At 48.9% G+C, this 20,513-nt stretch overlaps 1 protein-coding gene across 1 annotated transcript; it reads left to right on the forward strand.

Annotated features, from left to right (window-relative positions):
* The first annotated feature begins 5 nt into the window (after nucleotides 1-5).
* SNORC (secondary ossification center associated regulator of chondrocyte maturation) lies at nucleotides 6-20,276 on the forward strand. The gene is made up of 5 exons (XM_072796716.1): nucleotides 6-146; nucleotides 12,535-12,694; nucleotides 13,028-13,191; nucleotides 19,192-19,374; nucleotides 20,053-20,276. The coding sequence occupies exons 3-5, from the start codon at nucleotides 13,119-13,121 to the stop codon at nucleotides 20,160-20,162; spliced, it is 366 nt and encodes a 121-aa protein (XP_072652817.1). The 5' UTR covers nucleotides 6-146; nucleotides 12,535-12,694; nucleotides 13,028-13,118; the 3' UTR covers nucleotides 20,163-20,276.
* Nucleotides 20,277-20,513: the final 237 nt, after the last annotated feature.

The raw sequence follows: 20,513 nt of genomic DNA on the forward strand, positions 1-20,513 counted from the left end.
CTTGCACTAAACCGTTCTCTTGGCACCGTGGAGACGCTCCAGACACGTGAGCCCCTGAGACATGGAGGCAGCCATGGCCTTTCCTGCCAGGGTGTGGAACACTGGCTGGTTCTGTATTTGGGAATGTAGAGGTCAAGATAAACATGGTAAGTTTGACCAAATGTCTTTACTCCTTTCACTGTCCCTTTCTGCTGACTTGTGGATGGTCTCTTGCCCTCATACCACAGACACACCCTCTGAATGTTCCTTCCAGAGCCTACCCACACCTTCCAAACTGGACTCCACTGTGTGCTTGTTCAGGGAAAATAAAAATAAATTAAAAATTAAAACACAAACATTTGGGGTGGGGTAGGCAGATTTGGGGTAGCAAAGTCATTTTTATCATGGAACATTGCATTTACTTCACCAAGAACCTTGCTTCTACTTGAGGAATTTCCCACTTAGTGGAAAGAAACCACCCCTCCTGCTCTTTCTCACATTCTCATCTGTTCACGGACTTCCAACTACCACATTCTGTCCCTTTCAATAAATTTAATTTGCTAATTATCTTAACTCTTAGTTTTAAAGTATTTGTTTTGTACATGGTTTGCTTTTACTTAATTTGGAGGCTTAAAAAAAAAAGACCATACCCAGACCAGATAGCTTTATTATGGAGACTTTCCCCTAGGTGGTGTTCTCAATACTGTTGCTACATTACAAATTACTCCAAACTTACTTAGAACAACCTCTTCATTTTGCTGGTAACTTTATGAGTCCTTATTTTAGGGAAGGGCTCAGCTGGGGAGTTCTCCTGTGAGGTCTCCTGATTGTGGCCATATGTCAACAGGGCTGTGATCTTAGAAAGATTTGATAAGGTTGGCCAAGATGGATCACTCATGTTAGTGGCATTCGATTCTGGCTGTTGGCTGGGAGCTCAGCTAGCTTCATAGCTAGAGGAACTATATATTCCTCATCAGCATATCTTCAGAGTAGTTGGACTTAGGTGGCACTGGGCTCCCTGCCAGAGGAGAACCAAGCAGAGGCTGCATCACCTTTTCTGCCCTAAACTCAGAAGTCATATAGTGTCACTGTCAAAATCCTCACACAGCTACTGAGACTCGGGGCTGGAAACATGAGACCCTTTCCATCCTGATGGAAGAAGTAAGGTCACATTGTCGGAAGAGCATGTGGGGTGGGAGATGTCCTTGCCATTTTGGGTAATTATCTGCATAAAATTAGTTTATGCATATACATCAAGGAACTTTAACTCTCCATTGGCTCTGAGTTGAGGGATTACTTTAAATCCCTCAGGATAGATTAATAGTACTTCTGGCTTTATCTTTTAAGCAACCATTTTATAAATATGTAGTAGTGTATCCTTCTACAAACAGTATTTTTTTTAATTGATCAGGTAAAGAATTGGAATTTTTTTTTTAAAGATTTTTATTTATTCATGAAAGACACAGAATGGCAGACACAGGCAGAGGGAAAAGTAGGCTCCATGCAGGGAGCCCAGTGTGGGTCTCAATCCTGGGACTCCAGGATCACACCCTGGGCCAAAGGCAGGTGCTAAACCGCTGAGCCACCCAGGAATCTCTGAAATTTATTTTATACAAAGTGCCCTCTCTGCATTATTAATAAAAATAAAAAGTCTATATGTCTGACAGAAATGCTACCGTGAAATGAAGCTATTTCTCTCCTGTGCTTCCAGTGTGTGGGAAGTAGAATTTCCTCACAAGAGCATCAGGCATGCACACTCCAGACAGTAAGTTCTAACCAAGAGCATATTCCAGATGGAAGCTGGAGCTCCTGGTTGATGGGTTTCATGGAGCAAAAAGAAAGCCCAGCTCTGGAGATAATGGAATTGGCCCTGCTTTGAGTATAGGCGGTTCCTAATGAGTCTCCTTGCTGGGACGGTGGGGAGCCTGGGAACCTCGAAGCAGCCAGATGTGTGATGTTTATTTTAGGGATGTCATTGGATGTCCTGGGAACGAAGAACCTATACAGCTCTTGGTAGTGCCACTTGTGGACTAGGAACCTGCAAGGGGGGAGTTTCCCTCTGGGGATTAGTCATTGGGAATGTTTTGCAACTAAAACAACATAGCTATGCTTCACTGTATGGGAGGAACAGCACATAGATGCCAGGAAGCAAGGGGAGAGAAGTGGGCTTTTTCCCTGACTGCTGCAATGTAGCCTAAAATCTATCATTCCCCCCGTTTTGTTGCTGGCAAAGGGATGACACCATGAGGATGAAACTCATAATAGCTTCAATACTCAGTTCAGGGACACCTTGGTAGCTCAGTGGTTGAGTGTCTGCCTTCGGCTCAGTGCGTGATCCCAGGTCTGGGGATTGAGTCCCTCATTGGGCTCCCTGTGAGGAGCCTGCTTCTTCCTGTGTCTCTGCCTCTCTCTCTGTGGCTCTCATGAATAAACAAAGTCTTAAAAATTCAGTTCAGATCTTAAGCAGAGCCATAATTTCTTAAAGATTGTTTCCTTTCTCCTCAAGTGTAGGAGTGGTAGATTAGGAAAAATTACTTTTTCCTTTGAATTCCTCTTTTAGAGCAAGAAATGGTCCTGAAAATTGTTGGTGGGTTAGTATTAGGTTTGGTTGCATATAGAAGGTGAAAAGCAAACAAAGTGACTTAAACAAGATGGTTTATTTCTCAAGTGAAATCTAGAGGCTGGCATGTTGCTCAGGGACCTGGGTTCTTCTGTTTCACCATCCTGATTGTGGCTTCCATACTCATGGTCACTCTTGGTCCACGGTGACTACTAGAGCAACAGTCATCAGCCCAATATTCCAGGCAGGAGGAGGGAGTGGGGTGAGGCAAAAGGAGCACTCCTCCCTGCTTAGTCCTCCATAAATAGGAGCTTTTTTGGGAGTCCTTCCCAATGTCTAAAGTCTTATTGGTTAGAACATAAGTATGTAACTATAGTTCGTTGCAAGGAAGACTGGAAATTTGGAGATTTTAGTTGACCGCTTTACCACCCCAAATACCATTGGGGTGCTGTTTCTAAGAACTGGGGAGAATGGATATTGCATTGGTGGTTAGTCTCTAACACTAATTTGCTCTAATTTTCTGTTTTGAAGTTGGAAAAATTGGGGATCGTTTGTACACATTGATCATGGGAAAGGAAGTCTAGCAAACTACCCCAGTTTGGTCTGTGGACTGAGGATCTCAGTGTTTTCCAATGAGGAGGTTCTTTTTCCATTCTTGTGCAGAGCTGGGGTACCAGAGCAATTTCCAAAGGCCCAGCCTTGCTGTGTTTGGCATCTCCTACTTCTGCACAGAGTCTGGATTTGGGGTGGGGTTTTTTTTTTTTTTTTAAGGTATCCTGTGGAGTGAACCTGCAACTGGTTTCATGAATGGAGTTGCTGGAGTCAAACTGTCAGATATGAATGTTGGTCCTACCACCTACTTTGGGCAAGTATTTTTTCCCTATCTGCAAAATGGAAACTATCAAGTGGTTATGATCAATAATTTAAAATGCAGGGCATCCCTGGGTGGCTCAGCGGTTTAGCACCTGCCTTTGGCCCAGGGCGTGATCCTGGAGTCCCGAGATCAAGTCCCACGTTGGGCTCCTGGCATGGAGCCTGCTTCTCGCTCCTCCTGTGTCTCTGCCTCTCTCTCTCTCTCTCTATCATCTCTCTCTCTCTCTCTCTATCATGAATGAATGAATGAATGAATGAGTAAATAAATAAATAAATAAATAAATAAATAAATAAATAAATCTTTTAAAAAACTTAAAATGCAAGTGCATGGTATAGTGCCCAGTGCATAAAATACTTGATAAATAGTGTTTGTAGGCCATTTTGCCAGAGTGAAGGGAGTTTGTAGGCTCATGTAGGCTCAATACGGTAGACTATTATTAAATAGGGATAAAATTTCTCTTGGACATCTTAATATTAGTGCATAGAAGTAGCCCGCAGGGAGGCAGTGTGGTACAGGTTCTATATGAAGCTGTATGTCAGCTAGCACCAGATCATCTGTGGAACTTGAAGCAAAAATCATTCCTTAAGCTCCATGACCAGAGTTTCTAATTTGGAGTGGGACCTAGCATTGGAAATTATTTTGAAGTACAGAATGGGCAGTCTGTGAGTAGAGAAGTGTTGCCTACCTGATACTGCTCTGACCTCCAGAGTTTGTGAGTGCGATCTGTGTGTGCATCTACACATCTTTGCAGCATACTGCCAACCCACACTGTTTTCAGATTTAACACTTGTGTTTCAGCATGGGTTCTGGATGATATATGATAATCAACCTTTGCAGTTTTCCTGAAGCAGAGTTAAGTTGAAATGCAAGTATGGTGAGCCTCATATAGGGCTTAGTCACTTACCTAATTTTCTGACTCTCTAGTAACATGAAATTAAGCCTTAGATGGCTCAGGGTCCCATCATAAAACAAATATTCAGTCAAAAGAAATGGAAAAATGTTGGTGTTGAAAAGGTTAGTAGCAAAATGGATAAAGGTAAAGTTACTGAAGGATTGATCAGTAATTGTAGGGAAACCATTAACACCATATTCAGTGATCCCATCAGTCATTCTGTCCATTTCTAGGTGATTCTTTTTTTTTTAATAAATTAATTTTTTATTGGTGTTCAATTTACCAACATACAGAGTAACACCCGGTGCTCATCCCGTCAAGTGCCCCCCTCAGTGCCTGTCACCCATTCACCCCCACCCCCCGCCCTCTTCCCCTTCCACCACCCCTAGTTCGTTTCCCAGAGTTAGGAGTCTTTATGTTCTGTCTCCCTTTCTGATATTTCCCACACATTTCTTCTTCTAATGTCTCTCCAGTTCACTTAACAATCTCACCTGGATACTGTGTGTGTGAACATGAATATAGAAAAATTGGTTTATATCTACAAATATATAAAGCAAGGAGAAGGGCCCCTGGCCGGCTCAGTTGGTGGAGCATGCAGCTCATGATCTCAGGGTGTGAGTTTGAGCCCCATGTGGGGTGTAGAGATTACTAAGAAATAAAATATTAAAAAAAAAACCCTCTTAAGAAGAGAGTAATACCATCTAAAATAGGCAGTGAATAACATATACTTAGCTGCTACAGTTCTTGTCTCTGTACCAGCTCACAAGCTATGGGTGATAATGTACAACTTATTTCCTTATTTCTCATTCCATGTTCTTTTGCCCTGTACCTTCATTCTCGAGGGGTCTGAATCCTTAATAGTCCTGAGGTTATTGCAACTTTTGTCTTTAATTAGCTTCCCCCCCATCCCAAGTTCAGGTTTTCTTATTAATGAAAAATTTCAAACCTACATAGAAGTAGACTAGTGTTAGGAGTGTCTAGGAAGTCCCATGATCTGAGTGCCAGCAGATTCTGTCTAGTAAAGGGCCCTCTTCCTGGTTTGCAGACAGGCATCTTGCTATGTCCTTGGGTGGCAGAGAGCTCATGTCTCTCTTTATCCACCTTTTGACATTTATTTATAAAGAATTTATTTTTAAATTAAGATTTTTATTTTATTTCCAGTATAGCTAACATGCAGTGTTATATTAGTTTGAGGTGTACAATATAGTGATTCTGCCATTCTATACATTACTCAGTACTCATCAGAATCAGTGTACTCTTAATCCCCTTTACCTATGTTCACCCATTGTCCCCCACCCCCGCCCCAGCTCCCTCTGGTAACCATCAGTTTGTTTTCTCTAGTTGAGTCTGTTTCTTAGTTTGTCTCTCTATTTTTCATTTGCTCATTTGTTTTGTTTCTTAAATTCTACGTGTGAGAGAAATCATATGTATTTGGTTTCACTTAGCATTATACTCTAGCTCCATCCACGTGGTTGCAAATGGCAAGGTTTCATTCTTTTTTTATGGCTGAGTACTATTCCATGGTGTGTGTGTGTGTGTGAGAGAGAGACATCTTTATCCATTCATCTTTTAATGGACATGGGCTGCTTTCATAATTTGGCTATCGAAGACAATGCTGCTGTAAACGGGTGCATATATCCCTTTGAATTACCGTTTTTGTATTCTTTGGGTAAATACCCAGTAGTGTGATTACTAGATCATAGGGAGGTTCTAGTTTTAATTTTTTGATGAACCTGCACATTTTTCCACAGTGGCTGCACCAGTTCCATCCTCACCAACAGTGCAAAAGAGTTCCCCTTTCTCCACATCCTCACCAACACCTGTTGTTTCTTGTGTTGTTGATTCTAGCCATTCTGACACATGTGAGGTAATATCTCATTGTGGTTTTGATTTGCCTTTCCCTGATAATGAGTGATTTTGAGCATCTTTTCTTGTGTCTTTTGGCCATCTGGATGTCTTCTTTAGAGAAATGTTCATTCATGTCTTTGTTGAGTTGTATCAGTTCTTTATACATATTGGATACTAATCCTTTATCTTTCAATCTTTTAAAGATCATCTTTCCCTTTGTCAGGGCCCTACTCTCATGACCTAATTTTTTTTTTAAGATTTTATTTATTTATTCATAAGAGATACAGAGAAAGAGGCAGAGACCGGCAGAGGGAGAAGCAGGCTCCCTGCAGGGAGCCCAATGTGGGACTTGATGGGAGAGTTCTGGGATCAAGCCCTGAGCCAAAGGCAAATGCTCAACCGCTGAGCCACCCAGGCGTCCCCCCTCATGACCGAATCTAACCCTAATCACCCCCAAAGGCCCCATTTCCAAGCACCATCACTAGGCTTCAACATAAGAATTTGGGGGGACACAAACAGTTACAGCAACTGGTATTAACAAACTCCTACCTAACATAATCCAGCTTCAACAATTGACATTTTACCAATTTTGTTTTATTTCACATTTTTATTTTTTTTTAAAGGTAGGGAGGGGCAGAGTGAGAGGGAGAGAAAATCTTAAGCAGGCTCCATGCCCAGTGTGGACCCCGACAATGGGAATCAGTCCCACAACCCTGAGATCATAACCTGAGCTGAAATCAAGAGTTGGACACTTAGCTGACTGAACTATCCAGGTGCCCCCTTCTTAGACTATTTTAAGACAAATTCTAGATATGTCACATATTTTAATGTGTGCGGTAACAGATAAGGATGCCTTTTTTTTTTTTTAAGTTTTGTTTAAGCTCTCCACCCAACATGCGGCTCGAACTCACAACCCTGAGATTGAGAGACACATGCTCTTCTGACTGAGCCAGCCAGGCACCCTAATGAGTATGCCTTTGAAAAAAGAAAAGAACAGGGATGCCTGGGTGGCTCAGCGGTTTGGCGTATGCCTTCAGCTCAGGGCATGATCCTGGAGTGCCAGGATCGAGTCCCACATTGGGCTCCCAGCATGGGGCCTGCTTCTCCCTCTGCCTGTGTCTCTGCCTCTGTGTGTCTCTTGTGAATAAATAAGTGAAATCTTTTTTTTTTAATAAGTAAAATCTTTAAAAAAAAAAAAGACTATTATGCGAGTATCACATTAACCATGTTGATAATTAATATCTAAACCCAGTCCATATATCATTTTCTCATATTGTCCTAAAGGTGTCTTTTTTAAAAGTTTGAACCAAAATCAAAATGAAGTTCATTTGGTGCAATCCAGTTCCTCCTCAAAAATGAAATTGAAAAAATGGAATCATTTATCCATGGAACATCCTATATTGGATTCGGCAAGGAGCATCCTTTATAGTATCAATTAACTCCTCTCTCACATTTTCTGTATATTAGGAGTCAGATCTAGAGGCTTGACTATATTCAGATTCTCCCTTTCCCTTCAAGGAATACTTCATTGCTGGCATGGTGTACATCCTGTTGCATCCCATCAGTCATGTCAGCAAGTGGTTTTGTCTGGCTGTCCCATATTTTCCTTATGTCAAAATTCATCAGTCCGTCCCATGGCTGTAGAGTTGACTCACCCATTATAACCGGTCTGTTGTTGACCATTCATGTAGCAGTTTTAACATTCCTCAATGGTATAACCGTCTGTTATATATAACCGGTCTGTTGTTGACCATTCATGTAGCAGTTTTAACATTCCTCAATGGTCATTGTCTAGGTCCTATTATTGCATCATTTGTTATTGAAAAATAGTGACCCTTGGGAGGAAAGGGAGACCTTATTTTGAGTAATTCAAGACTTAGAACTTGGAAGAAGAGTGGAAAGAACTCCAACGTGATTTTCACTCCCAACTGCTAACGTCTTACCGTATCTGCTTTATCAGTTTTTCAGGATAATCAGTTTTTCTTAATGATGACTCTCTGTATTTATTTATGAACCATTTGGAAGCAAGCTGCAGACATGTCCCTTACCCCTAAACATTTCAGGGCGTTTCCTTGAAACAAGGACATTTTCTTACATAACCACAGTGTAATTATTAAAATTAGGAAATAAATTATATAATGCTATTAATTAATATTTAGGTTTCATTCATATTTCACCAATTGCTCTGCTAATATCTTTTATAAGGAGAAAACAAAAAGGTGCAGTACGCTATCCATGATCACTTTCTGTATTTAGTCGGCATGTTCTTGAGTCTTCTCTAACCTGGAATGGTTCCTCTGTCTGTCTTTGTCTTATCTGGACATTTAAGGATGTAGGACAATTGTTTTGTTGAATGCCCCAATTTGTGTTTGGTGTTTTCTCAGGATTTGGTTGAGATTATGCAATTGGGCAGGAATAATACAGAAATGATGTTACGTCCTCAACGCATCATAACATATGATGATGTTGGTTTGAACCATTACTGGTGATGTTAATTCTAATCCCTTGATTAAGGTGGTGTCTGCCTGGTTTCTCCACTGAAAGGATTTTTTTATGGGAGATACTATGAGACTTTGTAAATATTCGATTCCTCATCAAACTTTTAAAAAAAGAATTTATTTATTTATTTATTTATTTATTTATTTATTTATTTATTTATTTATTTAAGAGAGAGCATGCTCATGAGAAAGGAGGAGGAGCAGAGGGAGAGGGAGAAGCAGGCTCTCAGCTGAGCAGGGAGCCCAATGTTCAATCCCAGGACTTGAGCTAAAGGCAGACACTTAGCCTACTGAGCTACCCAGGCACCCCTCCTCATCAAACTTTTATTCACTAGTTTAAGCAGCCATTGATTCTTGCTTGAACAATGAATACTTGCCATACTTTCCTTTTATACTTATTAGCACTCTGTTACAAGGAAGAGCTTTTCATGCACACACGCACGTGTGTGCACACACCCATGCATGCCTGTGCATACACTATAGGTTAGAATCTGATAGTATTTTTCATGCATAGATTGTTCATTTGGTGCCCCTCCAACTTGGCTCTCCCTCATTTTTTGAGCACTTCTTTCTTCATGAGATATTCTAGACTCATCATCTACTTTTCCTTTCCCATATTTGGAATTAGCCATTTTTCTAAATCTGTTGCTTCTGTAAGGAAGCCTGAAGATTTATGAGTGGAAGAGTCTCAAATTTGTTTGAGTCTACCCAAACATCCCCATTCCAAATCTCAAGGTCTCACTCCTGTCCAATCAGTGCTATAGGTTTCACCTGAGAAAATTGACACAGCTGTGAATTCAAGACTGTAGTTCTGCAATTCACACAGATTTGGGGCCTGATCTGTAGCCAGTTATGCCCTGTATCCACAAGAAATAAGGTTTTAAAAAAGATTTTATTTATTCATGAGAGACAGAGAGGCAGAGACATAGGCAGAGGGAGAAGCAGGCTCCCTGTGAGGAGTCTGTAGGACTCAGTCTCAGGACCTCAGGATAATGACCTGAGCCAAAGGGAGATTCTCAAACACTGAGCCACCCAGGTGCCCTGAAAAAAAGATATTTTTTAAAGGCTGTCACAAAAGGGCTCTAGTTCTTTGATCATGACTTGGCTTTCAAATTTAAAGCCTGAACTTGTCATTTTCTGTGAACACCCACTACAGTAAAACAAGTAGCCAATTCATTTCACTGTCCTATTGATCATATCATCATCACCTCTATAAACATCAAGTACAGTATCTACTTGATCTTTTAAGCCTTGTCTTCAGTAGGCACTTCATGCAAAACAACCACATGAGTCTTAACATATGGCATGCCACATGTTACCAGATCAGATTTTCTACTGGCAATCAGGTCTTCTGTGCATTCAAACTCAAACATGGTGGCAAGCCAAACTCAGAAACACATCTTTGAGGGCCTGTTTCTCAGGATCATTCCAGGTGCAAAGCTCTGTATTAGGGTCTGACTTGGAAACAGGATTCACTCTAGGTATTTCAGACAGAAGAGATTTAATGCAGGGATATATTTTAAGGATGTCTAAAGGACTGAAGGAGTAGAAAAGGGAAAAGGGAAGGGAAGTTTACTTATAAGTTGACAACTGCACCTAGACAACCGACATCAGCCAGGGCTAAAGAAAGATTCCTCAGAGGCCACAGCACTTTTAACTAATGCTCCTGGAATTGGATTTCAGCTGCCTAGCAAGGACCCAGAACCTGTACTTCCAACTTTATGTGGCTGCCCCCAAAGCCACCATCACCTAACCTGAGTCCCTGATGTTCTTAGAGCTGTCAGAGAGTGTCACTTCTCCCATCCCACCTTGTATCTCACAAGTGCCTCCCATTAGCAGGTGCTAACAGGAAGTCAGCTAGAAAGGAAGTTTCAAGTGTCCTTGAAAACTGTCATTTTGAAACTGTAGTTATCTGACTACATTATGCTGCTTCATTACATTGCAGGGCACAAAAAGTTGAGGATGGGAGCCTGGGGAGTAATAAGGCAACATACATGAATAAGCAAGTGAGAAGATGCTCAATGTTAACTCCATCCCAGAAATCCCAATGGATTGAATCCAAATACTGAGTTCCTGTTGCATGCTGGGCATGGTGGTGCTAGGTTCTAGAGATGCATTGGTGAACAAAATACAGCCCTTGCCATCCTGGGATTTATAGTCACATAGTGGGGATAGGCAAACTATAAACACTTCATCTAATGGCAATATTACCTCTATCTGACAAAAGATTTTTATTTTGGATACACACACAACCCAAACAAAAATAAATGTAAAAAGATAGACTACTCTAATAAATGGCAATGAAAATTGAACAGACCATTCACAAAAGAGGATACTCCTTTGGTCGCTGAATATGAAAAGGTGCTCAACTGTGTTAGTCATGGAAATGCAACCACAATGAGGCACCATTAAATACCTATCAAAATGACTAGAAAATGAAAGACTGGCATTGCCAGGTATGGGTGAGGATGTGGAGCCACTGCTTACAGTACTCATAAGAGTATAAACTGGAACACTTTGGAATAGTGCTCAGCAACATCTGCAGAAGCTAAACACTACCTACCCTCCGACCTAGCAACTCTGTCATTAGGTTTATAACCAAGAGAAGTTAGCGTGTATTTTCACCAAAAGACATGTACAAGCATATTTATAGGAGCTGTATTCATAGAAGTTCAGACCTGGAAATAACCCAAATAGACACAGGTAAATGGCAAAATGGATAGAAGCATGGTTAAGTTGTGACATATTCATATAACCGAATACTACTACTATTCAATAAAAACAAAAAAGCTGCTACATGCAGCAATGTAGATGAATCTCACAGAATCTCGGACAACAACAAAAAAGCCAGTGAAACAAGTTCATGTCCTATGATTCCATTTATTTGAAGTTCAGGAATAGACAAAACTCAACTATAGTGACAGAAGACAGAATTGTGCTTTGGAGGTACTGATGGGTGGACACAGGAAGGATGCTACTGATGTGCTGGAAATGTTCGATATTGATTAGGCTGTTTGCCCTGGTGTATACATTCATAAAAGTTCCTCAAACTGTAAACATAAGAACATAAGATTTGTGCATTTCACAGTATATATGTTATTCCTCAGAAAATTCACCAAAAAAAAAAAAAAAAAAAAACGGTGAAAGAAATGAGAATCTTATGTATATGTAAGTGCTAGAAAGAAATGATGTGATGGGTAGATGGGAGGCTGACTCATTAGGACTTGAATGGTGATGAGATAGGTACATACTGAGCTGAGGGACTGCCTTTTGGGAGATGGGATGGCAAGTGGAAAGGCACTGTGACAGGACCACGTTTGCTACGTTGGAGGAACCTAGTCAAGGCCAGTGGACTAGAATAGCGAGCAAGGCCAAGGGAAGCCTTTAAGGTGACTTTTCTAAGTTCAGGGAGAAAGCATGAAGAGTGTGAGGTAAGGGGTGCTGGCAGTACTTTCTGAGAGATTAGACAGGAGTAAGGGAGAGAAAAACCTTTGATGACTTTTAATTATGTGGCTAGGACATCTGGGAAGATCTGGGGCTGGGTTCCACTGACTGAGCAGGACTGGAGAGGCACTGGAGTCAGGGTTGGTTTGGACACGTTAAATTACATATACTTTTTAGATACCCATGGAGCTTTTGGGGAGGCCGTGGGTGGTCCGGCTGAAGTTCTGCACCACACCCAGGGTGGGCACAGATGCCAGGAGCACACAGGTGGTGTTTCAAGTCTCAGATACCTGAGAGAACAGAGAGCAAGAAGAAGAAACAAGGCAAAGTTTAACGACATGAGCTTTTCTGGAAAGACTAGAGCTACTGAGGGTTTGGATTGAAACTGCGTTAAAAGTGCTTCTTTCACAAACCCTGACGAGTGCTGTCTCCCCACCAGGCGTCGGAGCCCAAGAGTGAGCTGACTCTGTGCAGTGCTGACTGCCTGGGCTTCAGTCTCTCAAGCCAGGGCCACAGGCACTAAAATGCAGATCCCTGGGCCTACCCATGACCCCCTGAAACAGAGTGCTGGAGGCATCTGCATTTTCCAAGTAACCTGGGTGAGTCTTTTTGCACATTGAAGTTTGAGAATCTTTCTTCCAGTGGTTGAGAGTGTGTGTGTGTGTGTGAGAGAGAGGGAGAGAGAGAGACAGAGAGAAAGAGAGAGAGAAAGAGAGAGGGCTGTGGGGAGGGAGAGAGGCAAAGAGAGAAATTTCCTCTTTCTTTCCCTCTCTGAGGGTGGGGCTACTTTGGAGTTCAGGAAAGCAGTCGGTTCTGTAAGCTTTGCTCTGTGTCTGTGTGTGTGTGTGTGTGTGTGTGTGCGCGCTGATGTGTGGGGGGCGGGCACGGTGTCCCAGGAGGACAGAGTTTGCATTGATGAAAACCCTTCCCAGCCCTTTGATAGCTCTTTCCCGCCGCTCTGAAGTTAACTAGCTCAGTCGTCGGTGCACCCTGCTCTCCAGCTGCGCACCCTCACAGGCCAGGATGGCATTCTGTCTGGCCCTACGCATGGCCCTGCTGCTCCTCCCCGGGGTCCTGGCCCCCGCAGTGCTCACAGGTAAGGGTGCTCCCTTGACTCTGCTGCCACCAGCCGCCCAGGGCCAAGAAGCACCTTGGGCCACATTCTCCATTGCCTACTGGGCAGAGGCCCTTCATAGGAGATGGGGCAGCTGTTTGGGGCGATTCTGTGGAGGGCTCCTATGGATAGGCTGCCAGGAGCCGAGTCGATGTCCTGGGAATTGCTAGCCACGGGGACGATGGCCCGTGAAGCAGGGGGGTGATTTACGGAGCAAGGCCAGGGACGTTAGCTGCCTGGGGGACGTGGGGATTACCCCAGCATGCTAAAATCTGAAGGTTTCAGACCTGGGAGTCAGGAGCAGGCATCAGGCACAAGGCAAGCGGCTGAAGGACCAGAGGCCCCAGGCTCCTAGGCAGAAACTACAGAGCTCTGTTGTTTTACTTTTCAACCCTGCAAGCCCTTCTCTGCTGGCTTTATGAAATGTCCTTCCAGAGTGAGGACTCAGGTACTATTCCCAGCCCATGAGAAATTCCAGAAAGAGCAAGGGCCTGAGACTCCTTGGCAAAATCATGATGAGGACACTGGACTTAGCCTCAGTACTGAGGATGAAATGGCTGGGTCGGGGGTCTGGTGAGAAGGAAAGTCCCAATAGGCTTGGGGTGGCAGGCTCCCTGGACCTGGGGCATGGTGCTAGGGCCCTCTGCTGGGAGGGGCTGGCCCCATCCAGCTTCAAAGCTCAAGAGAGAAATAGCACAGACAGGTCCTGAATAGTCTTCACCCTGGAAGAAAGCAATCTCTGTTGGCCATGAGGAGAGCCAAAATAGAAATATTTCAGGGCCCCTGTGTGTAAGACAGTGTGTGGGAGGGGGTCCTGGGCTGGAGAAAGGTGTGGGTAGGAGACCCTGGGAGACCTTCTCTGCAGCATAGGCTTTGGGGGAATGTCTGTGGATCTATCAGGGTGTCAAGTGGATGCCAGCCACCTGAGCATGGCGCTGGGGAGAGTTGCTGGGGGGTGTGAGGCCTAGTGGGACAGCCACACACTCAGGCACACACACCAGGGAGAAATGGGTGATGGTGAGTTGCTTGTGGGCATCCAGGCCTCTCTAGATGCCCTAGGAAGAAGAAGCCTGGCTTTGCTTCTGGCTGTGTTTACCAGCTGTTTCTCAGCTTCTCTGTACATCTCATCTGTATCACGGTGATAACTGCAGTCAGTAGCTCTGCCTCCCTTGCAGGGGACCATAGGACTACCAAATTCAAACATAAGAGCTTTCAGGATGGGCCAGGCCTCCTGTAGCACCCAGTAACTGTTGGGGACATGACTAAATGTCCCCAGCCCCTCCTCTGGGTGCAGGGTGGTCTTGGGGCAAAAACACCTCCCTCATGTAGGCTGGGAAGGTGCCCAGCCTCCCTTTATATGGGAGATGAACCAGTTGGGCAAGACGGGCTGGTGTGATGCCCCAGGAACTGGGAGAGTGACCTGAATGTAGGATGGCATCTTCTATGGACTAGACCTTGAGACTGTGGTCCTTGTAAATCCTCCACACCCACCCAACCCCTGCCCAGTGGTCAAAGTGGGTAGAGGTGAAGGTGCTGGCGCCTGCCTGCCCAGGTTCTGGGGCCGCCTGGGGAGCTCCTGTCCAGTTTCTTGTTCCCTGAGTAGCCAGCTCTCCCTGCCTAGGATACTGGCCAGAAGCCCTGGATCAGGCTGTGCATACACAGGCTGGGTGGGTGGGCTTTGTCTGCTGCCACAGGAATGTTTGGGGACGTGTTTGGCATCTCTAGGACCTCACCTGGCCTCACCTCCCTCCACGTGTCCTACCAAGAACAGGCAGGCCAACTCCACCCTGGAGTCTTTGGGGTTTTGGCTGGCTGTTGTTCTTCCTGCCGTTCTGTGAGGGAGGATGTTTGGGAGGTTCTCAACTACCCCACTCTGGGCTAGAAGCTCTGAGCAGGTGTGTACAAGGCCTAACAGGCCCCCTGCCCTTTGCTTGGTGGGCTGGGGTCCTGCAGCAGGCACGCAGGGAAGGAGTGGCTCTGTGGCTGAGGTCCAGGTCCAGCCTCCTGGCCTCCCTGTCGGTTGCCTGTGGCTGCAGCTAGTGGGGCAGGAGGAGCAGGCCAGGTTGAGCAGGCGGGAGGCCAGGGCAGCGATGAAAAGGCCCTTCATGGCTGGCACAAAGGCTGTCTGTGAGCTTGGGTGCCTGGCCTCACGGCCCTGTGGTCAGAGCGAGTGTTAAACAAACCTATTTACCGAAAGGCAGGGCAGCTGGAGGCGGTGGGACCAGGGAAGAACCCACTGTGCCCGGGCTTGTGGCAGGGTCACAAGCCCCCCCCCCTTCTGGTTTCCTTGGTCAGAGTCACAGGACTTGCTAACCCTGGTCTATCACAGGTCCCCCTTGGTCCTACCCGTCTCTCTGTTCTCACTTAATATCCCATTGGGGCTCACAGCTCACCTTCCATACCTGGGACTCTCTCCTCCATGACTTTGCTTGTGTTGGTCCCTCTGCCTGGCTTTGTTTCCCTCATCTCCACTCTTTAGAAGGGCCCTCCTGCCGGCAAACTCCCTGACAGCTGCTTCTGTTTAGGGCTCTCCAAGATACAATGGGGTGGGGGGGGGGGAAGGTGGGTTATTGCCTTTCAACTTTGTTTTCTCCTTTTATTATAGCAAATTGAGAAAATACAGACATGTAGATGAGGATAAGAAAAGGCTCTGGTCTCTTCCTGGCACCTGTACCTCCTTTACGAGAAGGCTGGTGGCTGAGTCCAGGCTGCAGTTCTGAGCCTACTCAGATGCTGGCAGGCCTCTGGGGGTGTCCCGTGATGGTCAGCTGCAACAGAGGTACAGCACACAGATCTACCTGGCTTGTATCTGGCCAGAGGGGCCCTGGGGCCAAGGCAGCAGCTGACGATGGCAATGCCAGCACAGTTACTACTTGTGTAGACCAAGGAGAGGCACGGTCCAACTCCCATTTCACAGATTGGGAAGTGAAGTCAGGGAGTGGGGAGGGAAGTCAGTCTCCCGGGGTCCCAGGGTGACGTTGCAACAGAGGCTTCGGACCCTGCCCTTTTGGTTTGGAAGCCCATGGGTTCAGCCCCTCAAGCTTTAGGGACTGGTTTGGTGTTGGAGGAGGGGTTGCAGTGGGTACACACGGCAGGGATAAGGTGGCCTGAGCCAGTGTGTTTGGCAGGGAGGACCTGGCTTCTGTGAGGAGCAACAGAATAAGAGTGGGTCATTGGTCTCCCAGAAGGGGAGTAGGCCTGAGTGCGCCCCAACTGCCCTGGTCAGAGGGCCTCTCTCCCCAAGATGGCTCTTGGGCTCTGGCAACAGGCAGAAGGAGATGCTTACCTGGGCCCTGCTAGCTCCAGGTAGCTGATTCCCCCAAATACTACCCAGGTTGGCTGGGCCTGGTACCCAGGAGCCCTGTGGTAGCCTTCCTGCCATGGGTATAAGAGGAGCAAGTGGGAGCCAATGGTTTGTCCATTTACCTGGGAAGACAGGCAGTCTACGAGCCCCAGACCTCAGAGCCTAGTAGTGGGCATACTCAGGCTTTTTCTCTGGCTCAGCTCCTAGGAGCCTGAGGCAAGCATGTCTGGGGCCCAGCACTTTCCATAGCAGCCACAAGGCTTGTAGACCCACCCCCGCCCCCCCAGGCAGTGACAACGGGGGCCTGACAGGGTTACTCCCTCACCTTCATGGGGTGGTCTTCATAGTTGGTAGTGGGTCAAGGCGGCCTCTAGACACCAGCATTTTGGTTCAGCCTCAGGCCCTGCCAGTGAGAAGCTTCCCTCACACTGTATCCCAGGGACCTTTTGCCCCTGGGAGATCTGCTTTGCCAGGGCGTTTCCTGAAAAGGGATGTCAGCTCAGGTAACCCTTGGGGAACGGAACAGCGGTCCCTGCCTGCAAGCTGAGCCTAGACCGGATCTAGCCCAGGCCTGAGAGAGGCTGCAGGGGCAGGGCCTGGGGAGACCTGTACAGTATGATTGTAAAGAGCTTTTAAATTTACATCAAAGTTTCAAGATGAAACCCAGTGAACTCCAGTAGATTCTTAGATTCACTTTTGCCATATTTGCTTTTCTTCCTGTCTCTCATCTACCCAGTTGACTTTTCTGAATGTTGACCATTTGAGAGTAAGTTGTAGACATCATGCCTTTTTGGCCCTAAATGCTTCTAAGAACAAGGATGTTTTCTTACATAACCAGTCAGTTATCCAAATGAGGACACAGACATCGATACAGTACTGTTCTCTAAGTATATTCATTCTTCCCCAGTAAACCCCGTAGGACCCCTCATCCAGGAATACATGCTGCATTCAACCTCCTTGGTCTCTAATCTGGAAAAGCTCTTCAGCCTTTCTTTGTCTTTCATGACCTGGATGTTTTTGAAAGCATGGTTATTTTAAGACTGACCCTGAATTTGGTTCATGTTTCCTCGTGATTTGCCCCAGGTGGGCACTGTTAGCAGCAAAGACCCAAAGGCACCTCTGTGTCTTCCCAGAAAGCAGCCTTTCTCTGCAAGCCAGTGAGTCTGAAAGCAGCTTGGCCCTGGCCTGTCTGTACCAGAGGGAGCTCTCAGGGGTGAAGCCTCTGGAGGAAAAGGTGCCTCGGGGACCTGCAGGCAGGCTGGCTGGGCTGCATGAACTACACAACTTCCCTGATGGTTTCTTGGGAAGTGTTTCCTGCTACTTCACTGTCCAGGGGTTTTGGAGTCCCAGCAGCACTCCTCACAAAGGCACCCCCCCCCCCCCCAAGACTTGGTTTCCTCAACTCTGAGGCAGGGATACAACAGTTCCTAGGCACCGAGCAGCTGGAGTTAAAGAGATGATGTCTGTCATGGCACCTGCTGAACCCATTCTAGGGACTGCGTGGGGGCTCAGCGTCTCTGGATCACAACTGAGATTAGGCACTGGCCAGCCCTGACCCTGCTAAAACCGATGTTCAGGGCTGGGGTGGGGAGCCCAGAGACTGCCTGCCATTCTGGTCTTGAACTTAAACTGGGTGGCTGGGGCCTCCTGTCTGGGAAGGATAGATGGGTCCAGGGTTGGGGTAGTGCTGTGGGACTCCTCGGACCAGGATCCTTGAGTGTGTGAGTGTGAGTGTGTGTGTGTGTGAAATTGGCATGGGCCGGCATGGCGGAGGTGGGGATATGGGGCTGCAGTTGTCACACAGGCTTCTCAGTCTCAACCTGCCCCATTCCCTGGAGCCCCTGGGTGCTCTAAACCTTGCTAACTCCCAACCCAGGAGCAGAGAAAGGCCTCTGCAGAGAATGCTGCACAGGGACTGATGTGCTGACTGAGCCCCAGCTTGTGTGGGGGCAGGGGGAGCATCGGCCCTTTCCTGGGGCTTCCCTTTCACTGACCACAGACACCCCTGCCCATCCCTCTGGCCCTGTTCTGTCTGGAAGCAGCAATGTCCTGGCCTTGCAGTTTCTTAGGATACAGAGTCACCTTGGGGTTTAAGCTTCAGAACACGGGGTATGTGTGGGCACTGGGCCCCATGTCCTGCGGGCTGTGTGGCTCTGCCCAGGTTAGGGCAAAGGCAGGGAAGCAGAGGAGGAGTCTGCCTCTCTTCCCCACTTCCTGGGGCTCTGGGTAGGCAGGGACCCTGGTTCCTGTTGGGGGCAGGGGTGGGGGTGGGGGGAGTCGTCTCACCCCCTTCTGGCCTCTCCAGGGTCTTCTGGTCTCCAGACCTGTGTCTGCCTTGCAGGGGGAGGGTCCCTCACAAGTGTCAGTCATGTCACCCAGGCCTATGGAGCCAGGCAGTTCAGAGGAGGGATCCCAGGTGGAGGCCCTGCGCCCGCCCACGGTCCTGAAGCTCTGCGGCCGGCGGCTCGGGGTCTTCCCAGCTGTTTTCTAGGAGAATCTGTTGGTCCCCGTCTCCCTCCCTCGGCCTCCCGTCCGTCTGTCTTCACCGGCTCGGGCTCGGGAGCAGTCTGGCCAAGTAGGGGCTGAAACGGGAGGCCGCTGCGGTCTGACCCCAGGGGCGGGGCCACGGCCCGGTCGGCCCTGCCGCCTGCCCCCAGCGCCCGTCCTTGGCCTTGCAGCCGAGGGCCCGCAGGAGCCCGCGCCCACCCTGTGGAACGAGCCCGCCGAGCTGCCGTCGGGAGAGGACCCCGTGGAGAGCACCAGCCCCGCCCGGGAGCCCGCGGCCACCGGGCCCCCGGCCCCCACCGCCACGCCGAGCCCCGAGGACAGCACCGCGCGGGAGCGTCTGGACCAGGGCGGCGGTACCTGCGGGAGGCGGGCCCGGGTGGGGGTGGGGTTACGGGGGGGGGGGCAGAGCTTTGGGGGGGGCGGCGCGGAGCCTTGGAGGGGCAGGCCGGGGCGGAGGGGTTGGGGGGCGCGGAGCCTTGGGGGGACGGGCCGGGGCAGAGGGGTTGGGGGGCGCGGAGCCTTGAGGGGGCGGGCCGGGGCAGAGGGGTTGGGGGGCGCGGAGCCTTGGGGGGACGGGCCGGGGCAGAGGGGTTGGGGGGCGCGGAGCCTTGCGGGGGGCGGGCCGGGGGGCGCGGAGTCTTAGGGGGGCAGGCCGGGGCGGGGGGGGGATGGGGGGGCGCGGAGCCGCGGGGGGGCGGGCCGGAGCCGGAGGTGGCCTGGGGGGGGCGCGGAGCCTTGGGGGGGCGGGCCGGGGCGGAGGGGTTGGGGGGCGCGGAGCCTTGGGGGGACGGGCCGGGGGGCGCGGAGCCTTGGGGGGGCCGGCCGGGGGGGCGCAGAGCCTTGGGGGGGGCGGGCCGGGGCGGGGGTCCGGCTGGAGGGCGCGGAGCCTTAGGGAGGCAGGCCCGGGCCCGGGGGTGGGGGGGGCGCGGAGCCTTGGGGGGGCGGCGGGACAGGAGGGCGCGGAGCCTGGGGGGCGGCGGGGGGCGGGGGTTGCGGAGCCGCGGGGCTGAGCCGCCCTCCGTCCTCCGCAGGCTCGCTGGGGCCCGGCGCCATCGCCGCCATCGTCATCGCCGCCCTGCTGGCCACCTGCGTGGTGCTGGCGCTCGTGGTCGTCGCGCTGAGAAAGTTTTCCGCCTCCTGAAGCGAATAAAGGGGCGGCGCCTCGGCCGCGGCGCGACTGGCTGCAGCCCCGGGGGCGCCCCCGTGTCTCAGTGTGTCCGCGCGTGCGTGTGTGGGCCAGCGGGGCGGGCGACTCCCACCCGTGCGCGCGGGTCCCCGCTCGGCTGCCCGCGGCCCGGGCTTCGCCGCCCCCGCCCCCGCCCCCGCCGTGCCCGAGCGCCCGGGGCCGCCCGCTGCGCTGGGCCGCGGACCGCGGACCGCAGGAGGGGGGGCGGGGCGCGGCCGTCGTCTGACTTGGTCAGCCAAGCCCCATGTGCCAGCTCGGAGCGCCATGCCCGTCCCTCCAGCGCCCCCGGGACCCCCCCCCCCCGCC

This window comes from Canis lupus, chromosome 24 (genome assembly GCF_048164855.1).
Source record: "Canis lupus baileyi chromosome 24, mCanLup2.hap1, whole genome shotgun sequence".
In the NCBI taxonomy this organism is placed as follows: domain Eukaryota; kingdom Metazoa; phylum Chordata; class Mammalia; order Carnivora; family Canidae; genus Canis; species Canis lupus.

Bases quoted from the DNA above. Each gene is read 5' to 3' on its own strand.
- SNORC (XM_072796716.1), top strand. From the start codon at position 13,119: ATGGCATTCTGTCTGGCCCTACGCATGGCCCTGCTGCTCCTCCCCGGG. The intron at 13,192-19,191 runs GTAAGGGTGCTC...TTGGCCTTGCAG, and splicing joins GGCCCCCGCAGTGCTCACAG to CCGAGGGCCCGCAGGAGCCC. The intron at 19,375-20,052 runs GTACCTGCGGGA...CGTCCTCCGCAG, and splicing joins GCGTCTGGACCAGGGCGGCG to GCTCGCTGGGGCCCGGCGCC.